Source organism: Glycine max, chromosome 4 (genome assembly GCF_000004515.6).
Source record: "Glycine max cultivar Williams 82 chromosome 4, Glycine_max_v4.0, whole genome shotgun sequence".
NCBI classification, from domain to species: domain Eukaryota; kingdom Viridiplantae; phylum Streptophyta; class Magnoliopsida; order Fabales; family Fabaceae; genus Glycine; species Glycine max.
This window is the reverse complement of record NC_016091.4, coordinates 7,762,107-7,790,002: the sequence shown is the minus strand read 5'-3', so window position 1 is coordinate 7,790,002 and position 27,896 is coordinate 7,762,107. Positions and strand designations below refer to the sequence as shown.

At 35.2% G+C, this 27,896-nt stretch overlaps 1 protein-coding gene across 3 annotated transcripts; it reads left to right on the top strand.

Moving 5' to 3' along the window:
* The first annotated feature begins 5 nt into the window (after positions 1–5).
* On the top strand, positions 6–26,459 carry LOC100789876 (uncharacterized). 3 transcript variants are annotated; one of them, XM_041014887.1, is made up of 27 exons: positions 6–408; positions 891–1,050; positions 1,759–1,851; positions 2,881–2,983; positions 3,171–3,339; positions 9,413–9,587; positions 10,207–10,326; positions 10,447–11,067; positions 11,178–11,798; positions 12,351–12,416; positions 13,644–13,757; positions 13,845–14,090; positions 14,498–14,545; positions 14,632–14,778; positions 15,206–15,367; positions 15,466–15,528; positions 16,213–16,323; positions 16,431–16,514; positions 16,606–16,653; positions 16,815–16,889; positions 17,150–17,245; positions 18,088–18,168; positions 18,246–18,317; positions 18,702–18,746; positions 18,824–18,907; positions 23,961–24,064; positions 25,924–26,459. In XM_041014887.1, the coding sequence occupies exons 1-27, from the start codon at positions 206–208 to the stop codon at positions 26,033–26,035; spliced, it is 4,023 nt and encodes a 1,340-aa protein (XP_040870821.1). In that variant the 5' UTR covers positions 6–205; the 3' UTR covers positions 26,036–26,459. The 3 variants fall into 3 exon arrangements, 2 of the variants coding, with proteins under 2 accessions (XP_040870821.1, XP_006578255.1); XM_006578192.4 differs by having other exon boundaries at positions 7–408; positions 10,207–10,335; XR_005891153.1 differs by lacking the exons at positions 18,246–18,317; positions 18,702–18,746; positions 18,824–18,907; positions 23,961–24,064; positions 25,924–26,459 and having other exon boundaries at positions 10,207–10,335; positions 17,157–17,245.
* The last annotated feature ends 1,437 nt before the right edge of the window (positions 26,460–27,896 follow it).

Below are 27,896 nucleotides of genomic sequence, written 5' to 3'. Positions count from 1 at the left end.
TTAACATAAATAAAATGGGTGGATAAATTTGTTACCCAGCAATCTCAATGCGCAATTCCGCATCGTCTCAATTCGGGAGTGACTGTGATTAAGATTCAGCCCGCCGAGTTGTTGCTTCAATTCCAATTCGTATTCATCTTCTTCGTCGCTTGCTCCTTACATTGTATAAACCTTCATCCATTCCGAAACCCTAACACACATATCCATGGCCGCTCCTACCAGGGACCAAGTCCTCTCTCTCCTCGCCGCCGCCAACAACCACGGCGACCTCGCCGTTAAAACCTCATCGTTGAAACAGGCCAAGGACCTTCTTCTCTCCATTGACCCCTCTCTCGCCGCCGACCTCTTCCCTTACTTGATTGAGCTTCAGTCTTCTCCCGAGAGCCTCGTTCGCAAATTGCTCATTCAGTTAGTTCTACCTCTGTTTTGTTTTTCCAATTTTTTTTTCTCTCTATTGGATCTCTAAACGTTATGTGGTTGCGTATTTTTAGTTGTTTATGCTTTTTCTTCTTCTTCTTGAATTGGCAATTGGTTCTTTCCTGTGTTAAAGATGAAACTGGCGTTTTAGGGCAATGCTGTAGGGCTGCATTTCTGGTTGCTGCTTTTATATTTTATATTTTTTCGTTTGCATGATGTTACACTTTTTTTAGTTGTCTTCTTAACCCGTAGCCTCTGTTTATTGAATTATGCTGTGAGACTTTGTTTGTTTGGTGCAAATTTTCCCTCGTGAGTTTAGTAGCTTGTTTGTCTCCATCCATAACTTGTGCTACCTTTGTGTCTCACTCTCCATATTTAACAACTTCAGGTGTTTTTTTTTTCTTTGTAAACGGAAGATGGATTTTTTTATTTATTTTTATTTTTTATAATTTGATTGTTTCACTGTATTTCAGGATAATTGAGGAGATTGGTTTTAAAGCAGTTGAGCACTCTCCTACGATGATATCTTTACTATTAACATTTTTACGAGATGGCGATGCAATTGTTGTAAAGCAGTCTATTGTTAGTGGCACAAATATCTTCTGTAGTGTTTTTGAGGAGTTGATTGTGCAGGTACTTTCTCTTATCCCTTTGTCTTCCTTCATAATTGCATGCTGATATGCAAAAATACACGCCTGAGTTTTTCTTTAAATGTTCTATGTAGATTAAGTTATCTTTAAGAATGCATCGTGCTGATTATCTCATTGCTCTGTGTACACGATGATCATGATGGCTCTCTCCCTTTTTAACCTTTATCTTTCATTGGGCTTGGGCTTGGGCTTGGGCTTGGGCTTGGGCTTGGGCTTGTATGGAGCTAGCATGATCCATGTATATTAACTATAGAAATGATATGAGGTTATTGATTTCTGTGGTTTCTATGGTCTTATTATTATAATTTGGTTTTAGACCAGATTTATGCAGTGTTGGCATATTGATTATTCCAGTGGTTCTTCTAATGTCATTGTTTAATGAATTATTATTTTTAGGTGGATTTTTCACCTCCTTTAATGTCCTTTGCCTATTTTGTTTTTTAAATAAAGAAGGAATACATCTCATTCCCATTTCATTAAGTGATTGTGCTAAATTTTATTAAGAACTAATGATGCTGTCAGTAATCTGGAAAACCAAACAGTTTCAATTTAGATGAAGAGCCCAATTATTTTTTTTAAAAGAAAATTCATTAATATGAAGAGCCTCTGCCAATCTCACTCCCCCTATTTTACATAATTTGGTATGTGGTATGATACTGACAAAGTGGTAGTAATTTGGAAAACCAAACAGTTTCAACAATATGGTAAAGTTGAGAGGTGGCTAGAAGATATTTGGATGTGGATGCTTAGGTTCAAGGATGCTGTTTTTGGGATTGCTGTGGAGGTAATTAGCTTTTGATTTTTAATCCATTGTTGTTGCCATTATTGCTTGGGGACTATTGCACATTTATGCCTTGTCTTGTTAAGTTTTACTATCTTCTGAAATTGTTACTTTCTGGAAGTTCGTATATTACTGTGGAATATACTAATCAACTATGTTCAACTTATTGAATCATGCAATTATTTCATATTTGAAATTCAATCGAAGTTTAGCAAAGAAGTCTCTGGTTTTGAAAGCTTTATCAGACATTTGTCCACAATCATAGGCAACCATTGAGGGGCATCACTATTCTAGAGTTTTCTATGATTGAGTGCAATGTTGTCAGGTCCGTGTGGTTTATGATTTTGAATATTTACTTATCTGTGGTGCTTTTCCTTAGATGGGAGCTATAAAGCACAGACACTGCATCAGATTGGCTTGTCTGTGTGTCAGACACTGTTCTGACACTGACACATCTCGGACATGCCTTGGCCATGTGTCAGACATGTATCTGCAAGTGTCTGAATTAAAATAAAAGACCACTTTTTCTCTGGTTCAGACATGGGCCAAGACAATGCGCTGAGACCTCTTGTTGTTGGCTGAACACTTCTCAGACACTCACAGATACCATACATTTTTTAAAACAGGAAAAGTCAACTTAATTAAATTATATTAAAAATATTAAAGGATTAGTTAGAAACTCAAATCATTTAAAAGATCTATTGTACATGATCTTCGTTTCTTTGAATGACACTCCTTTGCAGCAAACAAACTTTGTGATACAAAATTATTCTTAACCTGCTTACTAGCTTTTGAACTTAAAATATGTGTTTATATGTTTCTGAAAGTCATCTGCTGAGATTTTAGGTTGCACATTACTGATAATGCGTATAACTAATCAAGTTCTAAGTTCCTATCAATCCATGGTACAACTTCATCATTTTAATCCTTGTTTGGAATCTTATGTCATTCTTTTTGAACTTGTGGTGGCAGCAGCAATGGGCTTTATTTATTTATTTTCTGATTAGAGAATTAATTTGCTTGGTATTGTAGCCTGCTTCTGTTGGAATAAAGTTGCTGGCCCTGAAGTTCTTGGAAACGTTTGTATTACTCTTTTCATCTGACATCGGTGATACTGAGAAATTAGCCACAAAAGGTACTGCTCTTCACATTTGATGAGTTTAATGTATACCCTAGTTTAATGATTTGACATAGACTAATTGCTTTCTTACAACACAATATTTACCTAAAGTTCCTGGCTTCCAGCTCAGGATAGAAAATTGATTGTTTGGTTAATAATTGTCTGTTCATACATTATAATGTTAACACTGATCCAAATACAGGAATTAGGCAAGCTGTTAATGTCGAATGGTTGGTTGGTGGTCACCCTCACCCTGTTCTTGATCCAGTGGTGCTCATATCAGATGCAAATAGGACTATTGGCATTCTATTAAATTTATTGCTGTCGGTTGGCAGTCTTCCTGGTTGCTTGACTATTACTGTTGTAAATTGGTGAGTTTTATGTGGTATCAATCAATGACCTGTGTTTGCATATTATTAGCATTCTGTGTATTCTCTTTTTCTGATAATAGATCCTGTGGAAATTGTCTGGTAGGCCACTCCTTGAATATGTGTAGTTGCAGTTGCATATAAATACTTGTTTTCCTTTATTGCCTGAATATTAATGTTGGCATAAAAGTAGGTGAATTGACATTTTATTTTATTTTACTTATTTGCATGTTTTTTTTTTGTACTTCCTTTTAAACATTTTATTTTCTCTTTGTACTGAGATACTCTTTTAATAAAGGCAACAATGCAAGAATCATTTAACACTCATTTTTTAACTAACTAGAAGCATTTAATAGGGTGTATTTAATGTTCCTTAACCAATACCCTCGAGACACTAGTTAGCAAGACCCTTTTTTTAACTCATGGATAGATTTAAGAATATAGAGATCATGAAAGAAAGTGGCAAAAATTAAGGGAGAGATATTTGATATGAAAATAGAAGCTAAAACTTGTATTGAATTGAATGGATGATCTGAGATCTTAAACAGCATATATAGTAAGAGTCATCTTTCTAACGGTACAGAATCTATCAACACAATAACCAACTGAAAATAATAGCTAGCCTGTGTCAGTTGAAACAGAATCCAAACAGATAACTGGACTCAGTTGCATGTGCGTAGTGGATACTAACTACTCTGAAATTTGGTTGTTTCTTGACCAGTTTTTTCCATTGCCTTGTAAAATAGTAGAAATAACTATCCTGGTGCATAACAGGCTTGTTTTTAAAAACTGGCACTGTTTAGGTGTGTGTATTCTGGAACTTGAATGTAGTTTTTGGCTTAGTAATAATACGACATGCTTTAAACATTTGTTTCTCTCTCCTTTCTAATGGTACACACATTGAATTGATATTTGGTCTTTTGTTTAACTCTTCATTATGTCATTGTGTTGAATTTCCATGACTCTTGATGTGCCTTTAATTTTTTTCCTCTTATACAGCTTTATATATATATATATATATATAATAAATGTTACGCATGCCATTAAGTGTACATTTCTAAGGATCATTGATCTTAAAGATGGCATCACTCATTGCATGTGCTAGAAGGTTATAATTTTTGTGATGAACTCTACCTTTATTCTGTTATCTGGTAAATTCTTTTTAGCAAATTATCTGTTGTCCTTGGTACAGTATTTTTTAGAAAATATTCCTCTTCAAACTATGAATTGATTTGTGTACCACCTCTTTGAGTCTACCACCTGCTATGGGAGAAATTAATATTTGTATGTCTCTTCTGTATGTCTTTCTTGGCCTCATTTTGTTCAACAAAATTTACTTCCAACTCTCACTGTTGCTGCATGCTTTCGAGGCTCCATATTTTGTGTAGAGTCCTTCAGATTGTGTTTGTTTCGTGAAACATACAAGAAATTGTTCTTGGTATTGATTCTTTTTATGAAATATATATATATTTTTTTCCTCATTGGTACTTATAGATTGTGTTTATATCCACGTGGGGGGAGGGGGGGTTGATTTTGCAATTTATATTATGATATCATTCTGAGTTTGTTATTTGGTCCTGAAATTCAAAAGGCATTGAAAATACAAGTATGAACAACTGTTTCTCTGCACCACATGTTGACTGTAATTATTGGCAGTTTGGCACAAAAAGTTGTAAAAGGGTGGTGGCTGCTAGGTTAGAGGTCTTGTGAAATCTCTCTATGGAGGGTGAGAAAAGGCGCGGTAAAAACAATACAAATTATGGACTATAAGTGGGTTCCCAAGCTTAACAATAAAAGTGAAACTAAAATCAGAGGGGAATTGTGATTGCTTGTACATAGTTTTTTCATGATTAAAAGAATAATTCATTATGACAATACAAGTAAAGAGTATGAAACAAGATGGCTACAAGGATACTACAGAGTTGTTAGAGAAAAGAAAATACATCAGGTCAAATCGAATTGCCACAAAGTATATGCCTACGCCTTACTGGTCAACCTTTTTCCCCTGTTATCCCCCTTCTATTGATTCATATCTATTTATTTGTATTTAATCTGCACGTAAATGAATTCACTTCTAATGTGTTTAGCAGCTTGTCAAATTATAAGTATAGATGCCTTGTTTCCAAGCACACAATGGTTCTAAATTTCGATAGTTTAAAATTGTATGCTTGAAACCTTTGTTGCAGCTGCAATATATTCAATGCAATATATGTGATTTTACAAGTTTGAAATATAGTAAAGTGTTTTTGTTCTGCCTCACTCATTTCTATGCAGGAAGGTTATGAGTGTATTTCTTAAAATTCTAGTCTATCTTTTGCATAGGGAGTCCATGCCAATATTATTACATGATACACTCATGCCTTAATCATTACTGGTGCCATTTAATGTCTTAAATCAATGAAAAGCTTTAAAAAATGAGCATATAACTGCATTTTGCCCCTGGTTTTACTTTGTTCAAAATGGAGTGACCTCTGAAGCAGGGACTCATGGATCAAACAAGTTCAACTGCTTGTTTTTTTAGTAACATTGCAGCATGCTGAACAGTTCGTTATGGGGAGTTAGTGGCCTTGGATACTTCTGCATTGGTGGTTCATATATTGCAAGTTACCTTTATAAGACTGTGTAACATGGTTCATTATTTATACTATGGAGTGCCAGTTGACTGGGTGGTAGAAATCGAAAGTGATGCATTAAAACGGTCATCTCGTGAACTGAGGAAACATGGTCGTCAAGCGATGCAGTTTATTATTGTAAACTGTTAAGAGACCATTTACTATTTAATAGTTTATGCTGTAAGCGTATACACAGTTAATGTATTTATTATTTTATAACAGCTGATGCACAGTTACTGCTTCAATATAATACAATTTATATATTGGTGTTCTTGTGTTATATATTTGTTTTGGCTCATTTTTGTGGTTTTTCATTCCATTTCATAGTGAACCCAGTAAACTTCTGTTCTGCTGATCCTTTGATTGGTTCTGGCAACCGTCTTCTAAATTGAAAATATTTTGTTTATCCCTTTTCATTTCTACAGCTGGTTTGCAGTTTAAACCTGCCTTTTTGAAATTAATCTCATGACATGGACATTCAATTTAGAGTTTCATCCAAGCTATCTAGCACCCCTTCAAAAGTATTAGCCGGCACGGAATATGATAAATGGTTGAATGAATATCAGCAACTATTTGTCAAGGTTTCATAATAAAAATTCTACCCAGCAATAAGTATTAAAGAATAGAAATTTTTTCATTGAGCTCTACCCAGTTTTCAAGTTAGCTGAGGAGATTCATTTTCACGCATGCATGGTGCTAGTAAGTGACATAGATTTAATGTATACAAATCAGTGGAAAATGACAATCAATAAGAATGATTTATCTTTGCTCTGTAGCTGCATGCATATTTTTATTTAAAAACTGTTTGACATCATAAGGAAAACCCGTTGTTAATCACAAGGCTTTGCTTCTAAACTTTAAAAGCATCTTTTTAACATTTCTACAAGAGATATGGTCAGGTTTATTTGATATTGTCTAGCAGCTGGCTTATTGAGGTTATAGTGGTAGCAACGATTTTGTCCGAGTTTGTATGTGCTGTTGACACCCTGGGGATTGTTTTAATCACTGTAAGCTATATAGGCTTACTCCATTATTTTACCTTTTTTCACTTAGTTATCCTGAAAATATGGATGATTTTATTCTTTAATGATAATCAGGACTCATGTTATGCCAACTGTTTAGTTGCCTGGGATCTGTCTGTTAGCCTATTATGCTTAAAATTAATAGAATCTTGCAGAAACAGAAGCATAAATTATTGAATTCTAGATATGTTTTTTGATTCATTTTACTCCTCTTAGTGATAGAAATGTAATTGCTATATCCAACTTATTTATCTACAGAACAATTAAATACCACTGTTTCCCCTACTTTTTTTGTTCTTTGTTTTGGGTTCTTCTGATCCTCCTTTTGTTCTGGCTTTGGAAACCCTTGTTATGTGTCCAATTGAATGCATTGCCTTGAAGAAAAGGACTGGTCTCTGTTTAATCATACTTCCATATTTTACAAACTTGTTTTTTCAATGAAATGTTCAACTGAAACTGCTTTAGTTAATCTTTACCTTTGCCATTCTGTGCTCACCCTTTTTCTTTTTTCTCTGCATAATGATGTGCCTCTGTTTTTCAACATAGAATGCATTTGTATAAAAATGTGTTGTGTACTTATTTATTAGTTTGCATCTTATAAGAAATTGTTCATACTGGATTATTCTTCATCACTGCTTTGCTTTTGGTAATGTATTGTTTTTTAGTCTAGCAAACACAAGGGCTTGGCATGTGTTATTTAATTTTGGATATTTTCATTTTGTTCTTTAAGTTTCTGCTTGCAAACTATTTTTAAAAGGATACATGAATTTGAAGATTAAGAAAAATTTTAAAATTTAAATCATAGCCACTGTTGTTCTTTCCTAGGGCAATGGCATGTTTGTTTATTTGACCATCTTTTCATGGCATTTTATTCAAGTCACTGCAGAATTATAATAAAGTTTCATTTTAATAGTTGGTGGCCAGCTTCTGCCCCCAAAATTGAGTAAAGAAATATAAGAAAAATATGACATATCTAATTTATGGTTGTGTTATTTCTGCTATGCACTCTATTCCTGTCTGCCTTTATTTTTAGTAATGGTTATGTATTCTTATATCTGGCCAGTGGCCATGGCAGCATCTAAAAGTCTTCTGTTCTTCCCCTTTTGTTCATATTATTTATTTATTTTATCTAGTATAAAAGTTGGGCATAACTCTGGTTTGTGATAAAAACTGAGGTTTGAGGACTGGCTTATATTGAAGCATACCATTCTTGGTTCCTTATATTGTGTTTCAGTTTTACTGTGTTACATGGCCAATAAAACTGTTCCTTTAGCTTAGTTTATATGAAATTAATAGAAATGAATAGAAGATATAAGTTAGAGTGTTAGAGTATGAAGTGAGGGAATTGCAGTATGTAGTAGTTTTTCTTATTTTGAATAACTTTATTAAGATAAACAAAAACACTGCCAGAGATGCCGAAAAGATTTACCATTGCTCTCAGTTTGTTGTTCTTTGGTGTATTTGGTTGGAAAGAAATATTAGACTTTCCTCTGTTCAGCAGTCTTCTTTCTCATTTAGTTTTTCTAGTTTCTTTGTGATGCTCTGCCAATGGTCTTTTTAGGGGAGTGTGTTTGATAGATCTTCAGAGAGATTGGCATGCTCTGTTGCATGGTTTTTGATTTTTTTTCCCTTTTAGTATTTTTTTGTGTCTTTTTCCCTTAGGGATATCTTATGTTCTACATTTGTATTGTGTTTTCCTTAAAAAATTCTTTTCTTATGAAAATAAAAACCCTCAGATTTGGTAAAAGTTACAAATGAAATATATGAATTAGCAGATAGTTCAGCACTGTGACTAATTTTTTATCTGTTGAAAATATGTTAGTCTAAAAGTGCTCTGGCAATTATAAATAGGAAGAAAAGAATATCTGCACACCACCTATTTCTTGAGTCAGTTTCCCATTGCTTCTACACTTTCTATGTTTTCCAGCAAGTATTAGTTAAATACCTATTTTCCTTGATCAGCTCATTATAGATGAATTCTTAATTTATTTAAACAACAATGATAACCAAAATTTTAATAAGAGCTTTTTGAACACCTGACATGCGATTCAGTCAGGTTATTTTTAACATTCTTTAAAAGTGGTTGTCCACCACTTAAGCATGTCGGCTAGGTCGGTAAGTATGATTTTGAAAGATATTGCTACTTAGGATCACTTAAATGCAATGCTTTGACAATTGTGCATAGATTGAGTTTTGTTATTGACACTCAAATAAATATTCGCATTTGACGGTTTTCAGTTACATTGTAGCTAGAATTCTGAATGTGCCTTCATTGATATGCTTTTCCCCCAGTACTGGAATATAAATTTTCTGTGTTTGCTTTACTTTTATGTTGCTCCATGGCATAATTTGTAGTTGATGTGGTTTAGATATTGTTTCGCTTCTCTTACCTCCTGTCATTGTCACATCAAACCTAACCCTCTAAAGTGTTTATTTTGACAGTTTAGCAGCCATCGCAAGGAAAAGGCCACAACACTATGATACTATTCTTTCAGCATTGCTTGATTTTGATCCAGATTTTCAAAGAGTGAAAGGATGTCATGTTACTAGTATTCAGTACTCCTTCAGAACAGCTTTTTTAGGATTTCTTAGGTGCACTTATTCACCAATACTAGAGGTAAATGTGCTTGTATTTTATATTTGAGCCTCTATCTTAAAACTATCTGACACATTTCTCACCTAAGTACTTTGTATCTGTGAAAAGTTGGCCAAATGGAATCATGGCAATATATTGTATATTTGTATTATGCAAAAATTGCAAGTTTTTCATATATATCATTACACAGTACACACCCAAATTACATATCAGTACTAAGCATGTAACTTGTGGTCCTACTTCTTAAAGGTTTTTCTCAGATATTTCTCAAACTTGAGCTCATTCTACTTTAGAGAAACTATTCCTTGTTGATGGATATTGCTTTAATTTCACATTTGCTTGCAGATGGAATCCTAGAATATGTCATGTAGGAATTGACTACAATTTTTCCTGTACTTGGTTACTGTTTTCCCATGTTTCAAGAAGTGTGCCATTTTCTTTTCAATTTTGGCACACAATTAAGCATTTTATAATTAAGAAAAAAGTCCATACTAGCAAGCATAGGTAGGAAGAATACTGTGGAGATAATTTTTTTATTGGGACCCTTTGCTTATAGGTTTAAAGGATATGGACAGGTGTTGTGTGGCTAACCATGATTGGACTCATGATCTCAGAGAAATATTTTGTTAATATTTTGCAGTCTAGAGAAAGACTAATAAGGAGCCTGCGAGCTATGAATGCGGGGGATGCTGCTGATCAGGTCATTCGGCAAGTTGATAAAATGATTAAAAATGGTGATCGTTCTACCCGCGATGCACGGGTGAGCAAGGTATTTGTTGACTTGCTATTTTTTGCTTCAAAGTAGGCTGCTGATATTGAGCAGAAGTTATTATTTTTCCCCTTCACTTATATCACATTCAATTTGATTTTTAACTTTCAGGATGATCAACCATCAACTCAGTCACCTGTTTCAGGGGAATTATCTAGAAAAAGACCTGTTCCTCTAGATAATGAACAATTGGCCAATGGTCATGATACCATCTCTAAGCGAATTCGTTCTGGTTCTGATTCTCACTCTACTTTACCAGCTCAAATAAATGATTCTAGGCAGGATCTTAGCTCTGTTAATGGAGTATCAGCTAATGTTCCTGTGCTGGATAGCGAACTAACTGCTGTGGAGCAAATGATTGCTGTAATTGGTGCTTTACTTGCTGAAGGAGAGAGAGGTGCTGAATCTCTTGAAATTCTCATTTCAAAGATTCATCCTGATCTGTTGGCTGATATTGTCATAACTAATATGAAGCACTTACCAAAGACCCCCCCACCACTAGCAAGGATTGCAAATTTACCAGTAACACGTCAATTAAGCTCCCAAGTCAGTCAATCTCAGGTTATAGCAGCTTCTGTTCCAATAAATTCTGTCCAATCCTTGTCTGGTACTGCCCAAGCTTCATTCCCTTCACCTACGCCCACTGTCACTGTTACTGTTACCACTTCATTGCCATCTGACACCTCTAACTTCAGTAACCAGCCTGCTGATTCTAAACGTGATCCACGACGGGTAAATTTTGGTTTTCTTTGTCAGAATTGGCTTCTACTTGGCAAAATTTGGATATAGATAATATTAAAATACAACCTGTTTACCTTGAACCATCTGGTTCAAATTTTCAGGATCCCCGTCGCCTGGATCCCCGGCGTGTAGTGGTAACTCCTGGAGGAGCAACTGTATCAATTGCAGATGATACTGGGGCCACAAAAGAGTTTGATGAACCTGTGTCTTCCATTAAGCCTGTTTCACTTCCTGTCATGACTGCTGATGACAATACTCTGTCAGATCTGACGGTCAAAATAAAAAATGATGATATTATCTCTGAAGGTTCCCCAGTTTCGGGACCCGATCAAGTAACTCCGAAAACAGAGGTTCTGGAAATGCCTGGAGATATTCATCAGATTACAGAAGCAGATACTTCCTTGGATCCCTCACTCTCTTCTACTGATTTAAGAGATGAGGATCTGAGTAAAGCGAAGCTGTCAGAAGATACTGAAACAATTGGGACAGATTCATCAATTTTCGAGATTGATCAGTCTTCTATTGATGTTCAAGTTGAATCTACATTGGAAGACACCTGTCTGGAGTTACCACAGCTTCCGCCTTATATTGAACTATCCGAAGAACAGGGAAGTAAGGTGAAAAACATGGCTGTTAGGCGTATAATTGATTCATACAAACATTTGCATGGGACAGATTGTCAGCAGTTTTGCATGCCACTACTTGCTCGACTAGTTGCACAGGTAGAAAGTTGTTTCTTCTTTTTAGTGTTAGATTTTATTTATATCAAAGACATTAAATTACTGTTTTTTTTATATCTTTCATGTGTCTAACATCTGTATTCAAATGATTGCATCTCTTAATGTTTAGTTAATAATCATTTATATGCTACTATATACAGCCAATACTAACCTTCACCATTAGAAATTTAGAGGTACAACTAAGAAAATTTAGATTGTAAGTTTATAGAAGAAAGAAGATTTATAGTAAATAAATGTGCTTGTTTATATCTTATTTTTTGCAAAAGTTTACTAAAGAAATACATACTCAAAGTATCATATTTTTTTTTGCTACTTTAACAATGAAAAATGGGAGGAATATATTTACTTGAATGAAGCACTAAACCACAGTTATTCACTTGATGTAAAAGAAATGGCATTAATTCAAGCTTTCTATGAACAAAAGCTAATTGTATACAACATAAGGAACTTTGGAGCTTGCATCCTCTCCAATTATTTCTTTTTTTGTGAATTCTGAGTTGCATTATGAAATACTATATTGGCCCTCCCTTGCAGATTGATGACAACGATGAGTTTATTACGATGCTGCAAAAACATATTTTAGAAGACCACTGGCGAAAGGTGCCCTTTCTGCATTTTAAAATCTGTTGTAATTTGTTAAATGTATTTCTTCCCACTTTTTTTAGCTGTCAAGGAGTAACAGAATTGCCCATTATTTTTATATTATGAAATGGACTAGACATACACACATTCATTGAAGGAGTGTAAAATGCATACAATGGTATTTTATGGTTCAGATATTCTTTTGCTATCAGATGATCATAAGTAATAAATACAATTATATTAAAGTAACGATTGATATATTAAAAAATCATAGTGGTACCGGTAAATTTCCACTACATTTTTGAAGCAGATCATCTTATTAAGTTTGATTTTTGTGGATCTTTTTGTAGATATATCATAGATTATAAAAAAGGGTGGCACAGTGCACAAGGGTCCCCCATAGTGGGGTTTGGGGAGAGGGTAGATTTGTGCATTACCCCTGTGAGTGGAGAGAGGGTTATTTGAACTGGTAACCTCCAAGTCACAAAGCAACAAACCTTACAATTGTGCCAAGGCTCTCCTTCAGACCATAGATTGACTATCAAATATCAATAACTTGTTAGTGCATCTGCCATTACAAGTGTATACTGCTAGGCTAAAACATACTGTTGAAAATCAGAATTAGTATTCTGGTTCTATTAATAATTGCAGTTTATAGGAACATAACCTCTGATTTAGAGGAAACAGAATATCCTTTATTTATGTACAATCAATGTAATTAACCTATATAAACATGCACCCACTGTGTACTCTGGTACACGTTTTTCGCTTGATTTCCCTCTGTTTCTCCTATTTTAACGCATACTATAGTGTAGTATTTGAACTTTGAAGCTCATATATAAGTTTTTACTTAGTGTAGAATGAGCTGTAAAGTATGTTTGGGAACATGATAAACAGATATAGAGAAATTTGGATGATTAAGGATTGAACTTGTCTTTATGAATTCTTCCAATCTGCATACATTAGGGTGGTGTGGAATCATGGCTATTGTTCCGAAGAATGAAGAATTTCAAAAGGGTGGCTAGTTGGTAAAGAAGAGTTCTGTTTTATCACCTCTAATTTTTTACAAGTATTGATTCTGACAATATTGCTTAGATACAAAACTTTTGTCTGGATTCTAGAGTCAATTTTTAATGCTTATTGTTGCAGATTAGATTCCATTTACAGATGTGTCTCTAAAATTTGTTTGCGTGCATTAATCTCTTTTGTATAATTCTAACTTATTACTTACTAATGGATCTTCAGGGGCATGAACTTGTACTGCATGTTTTGTATCATCTGCACTCCCTCATGATATTGGATTCAGTTGGAAATGCTTCATCTTCTGCTGTTTTATATGAAAAATTTCTCCTGGGTCTGGTATGCTCACAATTAGTTGTTTGGTCTTATTTAACAAAAATTTTCAATGTTTTTGTTTTAAAAGTTGGATATACTACTTCCTTGTAGGCCAAGACGTTGTTGGATTCTTTTCCAGCTTCAGACAAGTCTTTTAGTAGACTTCTTGGTGAAGTTCCACTTTTGCCTGAGTCATCCTTGAAGATTTTAAACGACCTCTGCTATTCTGATGTTATTGGTCATGATGGAAAAATCATTCGTGACATTGAACGTGTGACTCAAGGCCTTGGTGCTATCTGGAGTTTAATTTTGGGGCGTCCACAAAATCGTCAAGCCTGCTTAGGAATAGCATTGAAGGTAAGCTGTCATTCATGAGACTCTAGCAGCAGAATATGTGTCATTTGGATAGTATATGCTATCTTGTCTATCTATTTATAGTCATGCATCTCTGGCAATCTGGCATGTTGGAGGCTGGCACTTTAATGCATGTACTTTAATAGTAATAATTGGCCAATTATTTTTTCACCAATAATTGTGCCAAGGCTTGCTCACCGTGCACCATTATTTTTTTTCCAATACTTCTTAAAAAAAATATTTTGCTTTCTATGTATTTGAGTACCAAGTCCACCAATGTTTTGTAAAATGGCCAATATTTAAACCGTTATTTGTTTGCCTGTTTTCTTAACCTTGGTTTTCCTTTTCCTCTCATATAAACTTTTAACTGATATCTTTCCAATGTCTAATTAATTGATTTACTATGGCAGTGTGCTGTTCACCCACAGGATGAGATTCGAGCAAAAGCTATTCGGCTGGTATAAACTGTAAAAGCTTTTGGTTATGAAATCTAGCAGAACGTTAATTAATAATGTAACTGAATACACTTGCTTATGTTGGACAGGTGACAAACAAGCTCTTTCAGCTTAGTTACATATCAGGAGATGTTGAAAAGTTTGCAACAAAAATGCTGCTTTCTGCTGTAGACCATGAAGTTTCAGATACAGGTCTTTTGCAATCTGGACATACTGAACAAATAGCTGAGGCAGAGGTGTTGTACTATTTTTCTCGTGTCATTTCTCTAATTAATGTTCCTTGTGATAATTGATGTGCAGAGTTCTAATATATTGGATTGAGTTATTTGATTCTGATCTTGTTGCTACCGTGTCCCAGAATAATCTTGTTTCTCATAAATTCTATTTGACTCTTGTCAGATTCATTATTATGTATAGAACATCTGAAAATTAATTTCTGTTAAATTTTTATATGTATCTTTTTGTTTATGGTTTTAAGACATGAGTAATGAAAATTCATGAAATATGAATTGAAAATTAGGCTTAAATATCTTTTTTCCTAATTATTTATTCTTTTTTGTGTGTTTTTCCATGCTTAAACAGCTTCCCCAGTTAACGGGATGTGGCTTAGTCATTGTCGTGCCTGATAAACTGATTATTGATAGTGCATACTTAATTTTACAGGTTGAAAGTCATGAAATAAGTTGTACTTCACAGGTTTCAGAGTCCACAATTTCTGAAAATGACACTGCTATATTTGCTAAACCATCGATTCAAAGTGTTCCATCTATATTGTTTTCTGAAGCTCAACGCCTCATTTCTTTGTTTTTTGCTTTATGCACAAAGGTTAGTTTATGTATACTTCATGCAAAGCTTAGTTCTTGACAATGACTACAATTTCATATGTTTTTGTTAAGACTCATGTATGCTTCATATCCTTGCAGAAACCCAGTCTTCTTCAGATAGTATTTAATGTGTATGGACAAGCCCCGAAAATTGTAAAACAGGTATCATTTTGGTGATTATGTTTAGCAGTTTTGTTATTGTAGGATACAGTGAATTAGTATGCATGTAAAACACACACAGTAGAATCTAAATATTATTGAACGTAACACGCATGACTGATGGAGTTTGCCCTGGTCTTTGTAGCATAGTAAATAGACTTTGACAAAAAAATCATGGTATGAGATTGAGAGTTGGTGCCTGAATTGTCATCTGTCTGATTCAATTGGGCATTAGGGTATGTTTGGATTTCCGGTGGGAGTATTCCAAAAGTATGTTTGAGAGAAAAATCAATTTGGAGTCATGTTTGGCTCCCCCTCAAAAAGTATGTTTGAGAGTAAAATTTTTGGAAACTGAGTTTTGGAAAAGCAAGACTGGAGATACTTATCAAACTCAGTTTACAAACTTAAGTTTAACCCAAACTTTCGTTTGAAAATTTTAATCCAAACATGCAATATATCTTTGGGTTTAGGTTTGCTCATGTGATTATGTGGAACCGTATACACATGTAAATATTTGCTTCACAATGAAAGAATTTTCACATAAGGCTATGACTATGAATCATGGCCTTGTGCTTGTAATGAGTTCACCTTTTTACCTTTTGCATTGTGATTTTTCTTTACAGCTATTATTGGAAGTAGTAGTTCTTTCTTTAATGCTTCTGACTTTTTATACTCATGCTTTTGCAGGCTTTTCATCGCCACGTTCCTGTTGTTGTGAGGGCGTTAGGGCAATCTTATTCTGAATTGCTCCATATCATATCTGATCCACCACAAGGAAGTGAAAATCTTCTGACACTGGTAGCTTCTTGTTCTCATTTCTGACTATTGCTATTTTGTTCCATCATTGAAGGTTGATTACTAGAATATTAAAAGAGGACATTAATGTTGATGTTGTTTTCTTTAAGGTACTGCAAATATTGACTCAAGACACGACGCCATCTTCTGATTTGATATCTACCGTTAAACATTTGTATGAAACTAAATTTAGGGTATGTATAGCAGCCAAAAGCATTGCAAACTTTTCCACCAATGGTTAGATTTTTTGATTCTTTTCTTATTTATGCTGGTCCTCCATTGCAGGATGTTACGATTCTTGTCCCGTTACTGTCTTCGCTTTCCAAACAAGAGGTTATATTGATAGCTTTCTTTTTCTATTACTTTTCTATTTATATTCTTGCTAAATTTCCTTTAAAATAAAATTGTGTTATTGTATGGGGCCTCTTGTTCTGGCATATAAAATATTTGAGGATTGTTGATCAGGTTGAATTTCAATTTTTTTATGGTATCAGGTTTTACCAATATTCCCTCGGCTTGTTGATCTTCCATTGGAAAAGTTTCAAAGAGCACTTGCTCACATACTACAGGTATATGTGAATTCTCAAGCTGAATTTCAAATTTTTTGTCTGGTATGATTATTATTGTTGGACGCCTTGGATTTGGGGCATTGATTGCACTTTCATTCACACTCCACGCTGATATACCTGTTCTTTTTGGGTACATGAGAGCTTGTGTTTAAGTTGGCTCCAATAAAATGTGAAATTTTAACAAATTTCCTAACTGTAAGCTTATTTCTTTATCCTTTTCCTTTCTAGATAGGTTAAGAATTTAATGCTGTTCATGGCAGGGTTCAGCTCATACGGGTCCAGCTTTAACACCTGTAGAAGTGTTGGTTGCAATCCATGGAATTGTTCCTGAGAAGGATGGCCTTGCACTTAAGAAGGCATGTCTTCTATCATCTACACTTATGCTTTGAGTACCGTTTTGCTTCTCCCCTGCATCTGGGGGCAAAAGTAAATGTTATTTATATTTAAAAAAGAGTTTTTTTCTTTATGGCAGACTAGGTAGGTTGTATTTGAATTGATGTTACAATTCTGTATTGTCGTAATTTTAGTCAATGTATTTCTTAAGAATGTTCTAGTTCAAATCATCAAACTGTTTTGGTATATAGTCTTTATGGCTTTATTTATGGTCATTTTGTAATTGTGATGTACTTGTCACCTTCCTTGTTTCTCATGTTTCATTTTTGGGAAAAGGGGGACGTTTTGTGTACATATCAAAACCCAACAAGGACAGTTTTTGTGTCTTGATGCAGTTAAATGTTCATTGTTTTTCCTGATCCTCCCCCCACAAAAAAAAAACCCATAAGCACTGTTGTGTTGCGCTTGGTGCAGTTAACAGTTCTTTTCCAGATGTCTTTTTCCCTATAAACTGGTTCAATCTCTCATGAGAAATTTAAAATACCTGTTGCCACTCTATAGCTGCCTTCAATTTGTCATTGTTTAGAAATAATGCAATCATTATTTATCTTGTGCTGAAAAGCTCTAGCATTGTTTATACATAATTAAGATGCAAATCACTTTTATTGTCTTGTGTAATTATTCTTAGGATTCAAATTTTGCACCATCTATAATCCAAATATTTTTCCATAAGGCTATTACAGTTAGCAAACCCAAGTCTGATTAGCTGTGTGATCTTTTTCATCAATGTTAGTTGCACAAGTCATATTTTATCAACCTAAAAAATGTTAGTGGTGAATTCTGAATTATTTTTTTGCACCATCAGATAACAGATGCTTGCTCAGCTTGTTTTGAGCAACGTACAGTGTTCACGCAACAGGTTCTGGCAAAGGCATTGAACCAGATGGTAAGGAGATTCTGTGTATTGGGCAATAATACTGGATTTACTTCAAATCTTAATGGCTATATTGTTTAAATTTTCAGGTTGATCAAACTCCGCTGCCTCTACTTTTCATGAGAACAGTTATTCAGGCAATTGATGCTTTTCCTGCAATGGTAAATTTCTTTTTCAACATTTGTTATTATGAGATTTTGCTCACTAAGCTATATTTTCAATTTCTGCCTTTTTATTTTTAATAAATTGGTTTAACCACTGTGTCAAAACATATTGGTTAAACCAATTTCTTGAAAATTGGCTTAATCCTTTATTTTGAAGTGTATTCATGATATTAAAAAAAAATCTGAAGTTGATAATAGATCGGTAATAAGGTATCTGAGTGGTGCTTTTAGTGATTTTATAAATGATTCTTCTCAATTTCCCTCTTTATTTTCAAAGGAAATCCTGCCTTTCAAGACAGGTCCCTTTTTAGGTTGATCACATCTGGGGTGACATAGAGAAAACATCAACTTATACTTCTAATTTGAATGTTCTGCTTTTAGGTTGATTTTGTTATGGAGATACTCTCAAAACTTGTGTCTAGACAGGTATGCTATCTGGAATTCAGCTTACTCTGATATATGGACTTCGGACTGCTGATGTTTTACTTCTATACTGAGTGCAGGTGTGGCGTATGCCAAAACTTTGGGTTGGATTCTTAAAATGTGTATATCAGACACAGCCTCGTTCTTTTCATGTATTATTGCAGGTACTGCATTCTCAACTTGCATAAAATCTCATTGTTTTATTATCTTGAATCATAAATGTTAAAGGAAAAGAAAACAAGAGACATTTTAATAATAGACAAAATATAAGAGAGAACTCAAGGAGGAATGTTTAGGAATTCCAGTTGTACTAACTATATGGGAAACTAGTAATCCTAAGTCCTCATGTGGAAGTTTGTAGAGGGCTTTTCTCTAGCATTCCCAGCCTCAGTTTGACCTTGATCTGCTCTTTGGGTCCAAGAAACGGAACCTGAATGGGAAAGCATGAAAACAGAAGAGGAAATGAAGGTACTAGGATGCAAGAAAATAAAGAAGGTTCTCTGGTGCAAGAATACCGAAGCAAAAACAAACTTTTGAAGGATGGTAGGAAATGATCTGAAGGAACAAAGGGAACTGAAGAGGCTGATGGGCAGCCAATAGTGGTGACAAGAATGGAAGGGAAAACATTCCTTGTGGGTGGCTTCGTAATGAGCCAGATGAAATGATCAGCCCATTATCATTGATAGGGTACTGTACTTTGAATTTTCCAGGGTGGGAGATGGTCATCGATAGTGGTGGATTTCTAGAGATCACGCATCTTTGACAAGCTTCCCTGCTGGAACTGCTGGACATTGTTGCTTGTGTGGTGGTTGAAGCAACACAAAGTGAGATGCAGGCACGCAGCTTACCAGAAAAAATGTTAACCAACGAATAATGGGTCCATCGGGTATTCTTAGGGAGGGTTGCCTCTCATTAGGCTCTAAATACCATGTTACGGGAAAAGAAGATGAGACTTGTGAAGTCCATGTGTCTAAACTACATGACAGCGATAAACTTATGACCAAAAGTAATAAATACATAGATTAAATCTATCCTAATTACTGTAATTACATGAAAATATTATTAGCTTATACATTTTATCTAGATGCCATTTAATAGTGTTAAAGAGAAAGAACAAAGACATATTGAGACTGAAACCATGTCTGAATACAGCATGGTACTGAGTTTATATAGGCTTATTGCACTTATTACAAATAAATGGCGGATATTTGATTTCCTCTAAATCAGTGATTATGTGCCTATAAACTATATTTATTACAATGAATGTAGAATATCAATACTGGTTCTCGATATTCCCCCTCAAGTTGGAGTATAGATCATATGTGCCAAGCTAGTTATAAATATAACCAATTCCCGGTCCCCATAGAGACTTAGTGAAGATATTTGTCAACTGATCACTGGAGTTAACAAACCTTGTTGTAATATCTCCCGATTCAATCAATCCACCTCAATATGTTTGGTCCTCTCATGAAAGACTGGATTGAAGGCAATATGTAAAGCTGCTTGTTTGTCACATATTAGCATCATTTGTGTGTCATCTTCAAACTTGAGCTCTCTGAGAAGTTGTTTCAGCCATAAGAGTTCACAAGTTATCAAAGCCATAGCCCTGTATTTTACTGCAACACTTGATCTGGCTACAACACTTTTCTTCTTACTTTTCCAAGATATCAAGTTTCCTCCAATCAATACACAGTATCCTGATGTGGACCATTTATCACTGGGTGACCCCGCCCAGTCTGCATTTGAATAGTCAATAATTTGAGAATGTCCCTTATCTTCATGAATGAGACCTTTTCCAGGAGCACTCTTAATGTATTTCAAGATTTGAATGACTGCCTTCCAATGATCTTAGCAGGGAGAGTTTAGGAATAGACTTACTGTCCTCACTGCAAAGGCAATCTCAGGATGAGTGACTATGAGGTAGTTCGGTTTCCCAACCAGTCTTCTATATCTTCTAGGGTTTGAGAATGGTTTCCCTTAATCCGGTGACAATTTGAAACTAGGATTCATAAGAGTGTCTATTGGCTTGGCATTTAATAGGCCTGTTTCTTCCAGGATGTCAAGGGCATATTTCCTCTGAGAGATCATCGCACCATCCTTGGATTGAGCAACTTCATTACCAAGAAAATACCAAAGCTTACCAAGGTCTTTAGTTTGGAATTGGCGATAGAGGTACTGCTTCAATTTTGTAATGCCATGTTGATCACTACCTGTTATTACAATGTCATCTATGAGGTAGATGCATCCCTGAGGTGAGTGGCGGTAGAAGACAGAGTGGTCGGCTTCACTGCGAATCATACCAAATTGCTGTACCACAGTATGAAAACGGACAAACCAAGCTTGAGGGGACTATTTAAGTCCGTATAAAGACCTGCGAAGTCGACACACCATGTTTGATGATTCACCCTGAGCAACAAAACTTGGCGGTTGCTCCATATAAACCTCTTTCTCAATATCGCCATGTAGGAAAGCATTCTTTTTGTCAAGCTAGAAGAGACGCCAATGACAGATGACAGCCATTGACAAAAGAAGACGAACAAAAGCCATTTCGGCTACTGGAGAGAAAGTATCTATGTAGTCCTATCCATAGACCTGAGTGTAACCTTTTGCCACCAAACGTTCCTTGAAACAATCAATGGTTCCATCAGGGCCAATTTTAAGAGTATACAATCACCGACACCTAACAACGGATTTCCCAGGCGGAAGAGAGACTAGTTCCCAAGTGCCACTATTTTCATTGATTGCCTCCACTCCAGCGAGATAATGCAAACCTGGAGAACTAGGGATAGACACAGAAAACAAAGAAGAGAGACATGTATAATGTAAGGGAGGTTAACATAGTAAGGAGGTGGGTTTCAGGAAAAACAAATACCTTTTCTCATAGCCATGGGCCAATTAAGGTCAGAAGACAGGTCTGAATCCGGTGTAGGAGATGGCATCGGGGAAGAATCTAGCATGGCCTCTATTATGTCATCATGAGTCGTCACAAGGGCTGGTTAAGGAATGTCTGTTGGTTGTTGTATTCGACGATAGACTTGAAAGGGTTGCGCAGCCGGTGGCTCTCTGCGTGGAATATCCTGATGGACATCAGTGAGTAGACTCAAAATAAGAAACATACTCAAAAAATGAGACATCAACAAAAATGAAATGCTATTGAAGAGATGGAGAAAAACAACGATATCCTTTTTGCACGCGATGGTAGCCCAAGAAAATACATTTGAGAGACTTTGCTGATAGTTTGTCAACTCTGGGGCTCAAATTATGAACAAAGTAGGTAAAGCCAAAAACTCAAGGAGGAAGTATGTGAAGAGGTGACTTAGGATATAGGACAAAGTGGCGAATTTGGTCATTTAGGACAGAAGATGGCATGCGATTAATGAGGTAGCAAGCTGTGAGAACATCACCCCAAAAATGCAAGGGAACATTGCCATAGAGGAGAAGAGTCTGGGTTGTTTCAATAAGGTGCCTTTTCTTGCATTTTGTTGTGGAGTGTGGGCACAAGATGTTTGATGAAGGATGCCTTTGGATGCCATAAACTTATGAAATTGCTGACATGACTCACAATGTAGACTAGACAGTTGATGGAGACTGGAAACCATTTTCTGAAGTGTGGGTAGACTAGGATGTCCCAATTGAGCATGAATCGTTAATGGAAAAATGGTGGAAGAGCAAACTTAATGCGACCTAGAGAGATAATATAGGCCATGTGATTCACATCCGACGCCAATCGTCCATCATGAAATCTGTTCCTGCAATATAACAGAGTTTTTAATAAATGTAATGACAAGGTCATGTGTTTGAGTAAGACGATGTACAAAGAATAGGTTAAACGTACAATTAGGTACAAAAAGGACAGACTCGATAGTGAGGGATGGAAGAGGGTGTTTGAGACCCATTGGCAGAGGTAATGGTCGATAAATAGCCAGATGTAGAAAGAGAAGAAAAAAGAGAACGGTTACCAGAAATATGATTAATTGCACCAGAGTCAAGTACCTAAGGACCCAAGGAAGATTAAGGAGATACAAGCAATAGATTTACCGGTGTGTGCGACAAAAGTAGTAGCACTAGTACTTTGGTGGCTCTCGAACCATTGGAGTAGCACAGGGCTGATCAGGTTGGATTGAGTAGTAGGCTAAGTGGAATCATTTGGAGATGTCTGAGCTACATTGGTAAGGTGAGATGGTTTACCACATAGCTTGCAGCATCAATCAGTACTATGGTTATCTTGGTGACAATGGGTGCACCAAAAACGATCTTTGGGTTTCGATGGCCTTGTGCCAGAGCGTCCAAACTTATTGCTCTGGGAAACAAGAGCAGATGAATCACCTATGGTAGATTCAGGAACGTCAACTGTGGGCTCTAACGAAATCCGAAGTAATGTAGCAGATGCTGATTGCATCGTTGGTGCCATAGGTGACCCAAGTATTTGGTCTCGTGTGGCAGAATATTCCTGAGGCAGACCATAAAGGGCCAGAGTCATAAATAATTTGGTACAGTTCTTGAGTTCCGTCTTAGCCTCGGTGGCGATAGAGGCAGTGGGGGGGGGTAAAAGTTCATTAAAATCATGGAGAGCCGTATGCACTCTTGCAAGGTAGGCCAACATGGGCCCGTCAAATCGCTAAGGAGCTTGGACGGTCATCAAGTCTTTGCACATGTTGTATAACCGTTGAGCATCATTCGTGTAGAGAGCACGTGCCTCACTCCAAACCAATTCACAAGTGTTGCGAGGCCTAAAAATTGGTATGAGAGGGGTGGAGAGTGGACCTGATAACACTGCGTAATTGGCAATTGATCTTTTCCCATTGTGCATGTTCAGCCTAGGATATGTATTCAGTGGAAGTAGTGAGATGGGATTTGTGGCCAAGCCCACTAATGCACAAAGTGATGTTGGATGCCCAAGTAGAGTAGTTTGAACCATCCAACTTCTCAATAGAGTGGGAGGTCCGAAAAAATTAGAGTGTATGCCTTAGTTGGATACCATGTTAAAGAGAAAGAACATAGGCATATTGAGACTGAAATCGTGTGTTTGAATACAGCACGGTACTGAGTTTATATAGGCTTATTGCACTTATTACAAATAAATGGAGGATATTTGATTTCCTCTAAATCAGTGATTATGTGCCTATAAACTATATTTATTACAATGAATGCAGAATATCAATACTGATTCTCGACAAATAGTTTCCAACAATAACCTTTTTTGTGTTCTCCTCACAGTTGCCACCTCAACAGCTGGAAAGTGCACTCAACAGGCATGCTAATCTCAGAGGTCCCCTTGCTTCTTATGCCAGCCAACCAACTGTAAAATCATCACTTAGTAGGTAAGCTTTTCTGTATATGATTATTTGAATGGCTTAATTGTATTTTTTATTCTTCTGTCATGACCTCTATGTTTAATTTTGGTCTCTGAATACTTTTTTGCTTGTCCCCCTAACTTTTCTAGTTAACTAAATTCAGTCCTGCCGTCAGTCAGCCATCCAATTACTAAGGAAATAACTGACAAAACAATAGCCTTATCACCTGACACATGATTTTCAGATGTTACATCATAACAACATGCTTCTGAGTTTGTGAGGACATACCGTGACATGTATAATTAAATGACTTAATGAAAGCATAAACAAAAAATAATGTATCATGCATTGTAATTTATTTTAATGCTACTAGTCATAATGGTCTATCAAATGACTAAGGACCCGTTTGTTTAAGTTTATTTAAAAAAAAATAACTTTTTTTTAATAAAGTAAGCAGTTTTCTACTTTTTTTAGTGGTCTGCTTTTTTCAAGAAACAAATCCTATCTGCTTAAAAAATTACTTTTCAAAAAAGTGCTTTTTTTTTTGTTTTTAAACTGTTGGAAAAAATCCAAGTCCCACATTGGTTAGAGATAGTGTCAAGATAGACCAACCCTCATTCTATGAATTAGCTTTTGGGATTGAGTTAAACCAATAACCCACATTCTAATATGGTATTAGAGTCAATCCTAGATTCATTAAAGGGGTCATCCACCATATTATTCACTCACCAAGCCCAAAAGTGTTGGGCATAAGGAGGGGGTGTTGGGAAAAACTCAAGTCCTACATTGGTTAGAGATAGTGTTAAGATAGAGTATATAAGTGGGGACAACCCTCATCCTATGAACTACCTTTTGGGGTTGAGTTAGGCCAATAATCAACATTCTAAGATAAACAAAGTAGCCCTAACTCTACATCATTTGTGCCAGACCCAAAAACTATATGCTGCATCCGCTATTTCTATTAGCAATTGGATGGAAGCCAATTGGAAGAATTTTACTTGTTAAACTAAAATACTTGAGGGATTTGATCGGAGTAAAAGAATTAAGGGGATCAAAGTTGCTCATATGTCATAGTAGAGATAAAAAAAATAAAATTATTAAGCCTATTTGAAAAGAGGGGCATTGATGAATGTTTTTTGTGCAGTGAATATTGAGTGCCTCTTCAGAGTACATTTTTTAGTCTAAAATGCAGCATTAATCCCTTAACTGTTAGAGAGCTGTCTAGTGTTTATATTCTTAGCCAAGAAAGAACTCATTGTCTTATAATTAATCTTTGACGCCCCCCTGCATTTTGTGCCAATCAAATAACTGCTAAATATTTGGTTTCTCGGTAAAATTTCCTAGAACCTTCTGCAGTAAACTTTGAGTACACCTCATCAGGCTACCTTTTTTTCTCTCAGTTTATGGTGTTAATCCCTCAATTGTTAGCAGGAGCTGTATACGGTGTACTTTGTTTATATTTCTGCTCAAAACTCTATCTGAGAATTTGAATCTTAAATTTAAGCTTGTTATATGATCCCAGGAAACAAATTAATTTAAAATCTAGAAGTAAAATGAGATTTGGTTGGGTGGGAGGCACTTTTGGGCCAAAGTCCAAAAAGTTGGAGAAACTGCTCAAGGTTCTATATGCGGTCTCCTGATACCATAAATATCTAATGATTTTATGTTGGCTTTGTTTTCTAGTCTACTTGGTCCTTTGACACTGTAAATCAAAATTAATCTTGCACCAATTAACTTTTCTAAGGGTGATTATTTTAATTCTAGCGGAAGACAAATGAACATACTATATTCTCTAGTTTTAGTTTCTCCTTTGCATTCTGTTAGAGAAGCTAGGTCGAAATTTCATTATATTGTAGTCTACTAAAATAACCTATAATCATGTGCAGATCAACTTTAGCAGTTCTCGGTCTTGCGAATGAAACTCATGAGCAACATTTGTCATCTTCGTTACACTCTTCTGACACAAGTTCTTCAGTTCACGGAGCAACTCTGACGTGATAGTAAAGTGACCAACAGGAATTTAGTAATCAGACCAATTCAAAATTGTTGTTGAGGAAATTGATCGACTGCGAGGGTTTCTTGTCATCCAAAGAGATGATACACAATTTATGTGGTGACTTTTGAACCTGAATGCCGCCTTTCCAAAATCTGTGACCCTGCCGACATAGGGGCATGCATCCAGTCGGATCAAGTTTTCAGGCAATCCACCCCCAGCCTGCTTGTAGGAATGTATCATAGTTTTCTTTCTTTTTTGTTATTTTTTTTTCATTGTAATATTATTTATTCAATTTTGATGTTATATTCCTGTCTTTTCGGGGGTAAGAACTATGGACTATCCTCGTGTATGTGGTTGCATAGTCCTCATCTCCAGATGATATGATAATATGCTGAAATGATCAAGTCTCTGAAAGCCCTTTCCTAAGGTCTCACTCTGATTTTCATGTCTTTACTGTTTCCCGCCTTGGGAAGGACTTGCTAAAACAAAGAAAATTATACCCTCAGGGAATAATTATTACATTTAATTAAGGGGCAGTTAAAAATGAGAATGTGAAAAAGACAACGGGTGTTTCAACTCAGAAAGATCATAAATTAGTAATGTGATAATTAAAATAAAGGCTGAAATTGTTAGCATGTCATTTCAACATTATATTATATTTTAAACCCGTGTATCGTGTTGCTATGTGTATATAAATTAAATTGTTTTTTTTAAACATTCAGTGGTGTCATAAATAATTACATACATTGATTATTCGTCCTTCAATTGAAACCTGAAAAAGTTTGTAACATAAGTTAAATTTCATATGTATGATTTCAAAGTGAAATGGAATTTGCTACTTTTTGATTTTTATTCTTAATTTTTGCAGTGGATAATGGATTCTTTTGACGCCAACAATTTCTAAATAGGTATCAGTTACCCAATTTCACAAGATCATCTTGTGATTGCAAAGAAAATAAAAGATTTAGAGAAAACCTATTATCCGAAACACAGGAATTGGCTTGTTCAAGAAATGGACTAAAAACAACTAGAATAATGTGTCCATGAATAGAAATCATTGAAAAAACATTCATCTTCATTTCTGTGCTTACATGTGTCCATGACTAGACAGCCATGTGGCAGCACACATGGCTACTAAAGTGGCAGACATCATGTTTGCTAATGGAGTTAGTGAATGACTAAGGACAAGAAATAACTTGACTGACAAAATTCAATTTTAGAGATTTATGTCATCTTTCTATTTCAAATACTACTAGTACAATATCCCCATAGTTAGGAACCAAAATGAGAGTCTACTCTAATAATCTTCTTATATATTTTAATTTTACTATACTTAAAAAATCGCATGTAATGCTAAAAATCTTGCTAGTAATTTATTAACTTGTGTAACTTTTTCTCAAATGATTTACTTTTTCTTTTTTTGTTATTTTTTTACATTGAAATTGGATTTTTTTAATTTTTAATTTATCTCGTGATATTCTTCCCCGTGCAAAGCACGGTTAGTTTGGTCTAGTTTTAGTAGTTTATAAAAAAAATAATATAGAAAAGGTCTCACGAGAGTTTAAAGGAAAAATAAATAAATTAATAGTATTTAAAATATCAAAAATGAAAAGTTAGAAATTAGTTTTTATTAAGCATTTTTAATAATAATTTCTTATTTTAAAATAATTATAATCATGTTTTATAAATTTCATATTTATTTTTATATTTTTATCAAGTATGAAAACTAACAGATTGTAGATTGATTGACTTCAAATCTTTTGAGTTTATTAATAGTGCATGCATGCATGATGCCTTCACATAAATATAGGGGTGACAAATAGACGGATTACATCAATCTTAATCCTAATCAAATGAATTGGA

Coding starts and splice junctions, on each gene's coding strand:
- LOC100789876 (XM_006578192.4), top strand. CDS start 206: ATGGCCGCTCCTACCAGGGACCAAGTCCTCTCTCTCCTCGCCGCCGCC. Junction 1,852..2,880: donor TTTTTGGGATTGCTGTGGAG/GTAATTAGCTTT, acceptor TTGGTATTGTAG/CCTGCTTCTGTTGGAATAAA. Junction 11,068..11,177: donor CTAAACGTGATCCACGACGG/GTAAATTTTGGT, acceptor TCAAATTTTCAG/GATCCCCGTCGCCTGGATCC.